This window comes from Myotis davidii, unplaced genomic scaffold (genome assembly GCF_000327345.1).
Source record: "Myotis davidii unplaced genomic scaffold, ASM32734v1 scaffold991, whole genome shotgun sequence".
Taxonomy (NCBI): Eukaryota; Metazoa; Chordata; class Mammalia; order Chiroptera; family Vespertilionidae; genus Myotis; species Myotis davidii.
This window is the reverse complement of record NW_006283137.1, coordinates 262,654-263,154: the sequence shown is the minus strand read 5'-3', so window position 1 is coordinate 263,154 and position 501 is coordinate 262,654. Positions and strand designations below refer to the sequence as shown.

Sequence of the window (501 nt, the reverse complement as noted above, 5' to 3'; positions counted from 1 at the left end):
ACGCTCACGGGCGGCGCCCCCCCGCCCTCGCAGTCGGACCTGGAGGACACGGCGGACCTGATGGAGATGCGCGAGGAGATGTCCAACCTGGTGATGGGCGCCATGAAGGAGGCCGAGGAGTTCCAGGACTCGTTCGAGCGCTACTCCTACCTGTGGGTGGACGACCTGCAGGAGTCCATGAAGAACTTCCTCACCTACGGCCGCGTCATCACCCTGGAGGACCTGGACCTGCGGCCCGAGGAGCTGGTCACCAAGTCGCCGCCCACCCTCACGCAGTTCCAGCAGCAGGTGCGTGGGAGCCCCGCCCCCAGGTACCGCCCCGTCCCCGGGGAGGAGAGCCTGGTTTTACTGTGTCGGTTCCCTTACTGTCCTGGTCTGGTGAGGCTGACCGATCAGGAGGCAGCTGCCTCTGGGAGAAGAGTCTGTGACTCACAGTTCCAGGGGGAGGGGGCGGCCGACCCCCCAGGGCCAGACGGGGAGCCCTAGGGCCCGGCAGCAGGC

The 501-nt window shown here is 67.7% G+C and overlaps 1 protein-coding gene across 1 annotated transcript in view; it reads left to right on the top strand.

Annotated features, from left to right (window-relative positions):
* DNAH17 (dynein, axonemal, heavy chain 17) overlaps positions 1 to 501 on the top strand; it is a 107,024-nt gene that overhangs the window by 14,733 nt on the left and 91,790 nt on the right. The window contains 1 exon segment of the mRNA XM_015562672.1: positions 34 to 288. Within this exon segment, the coding sequence (XP_015418158.1) occupies positions 34 to 288 (255 nt within the window).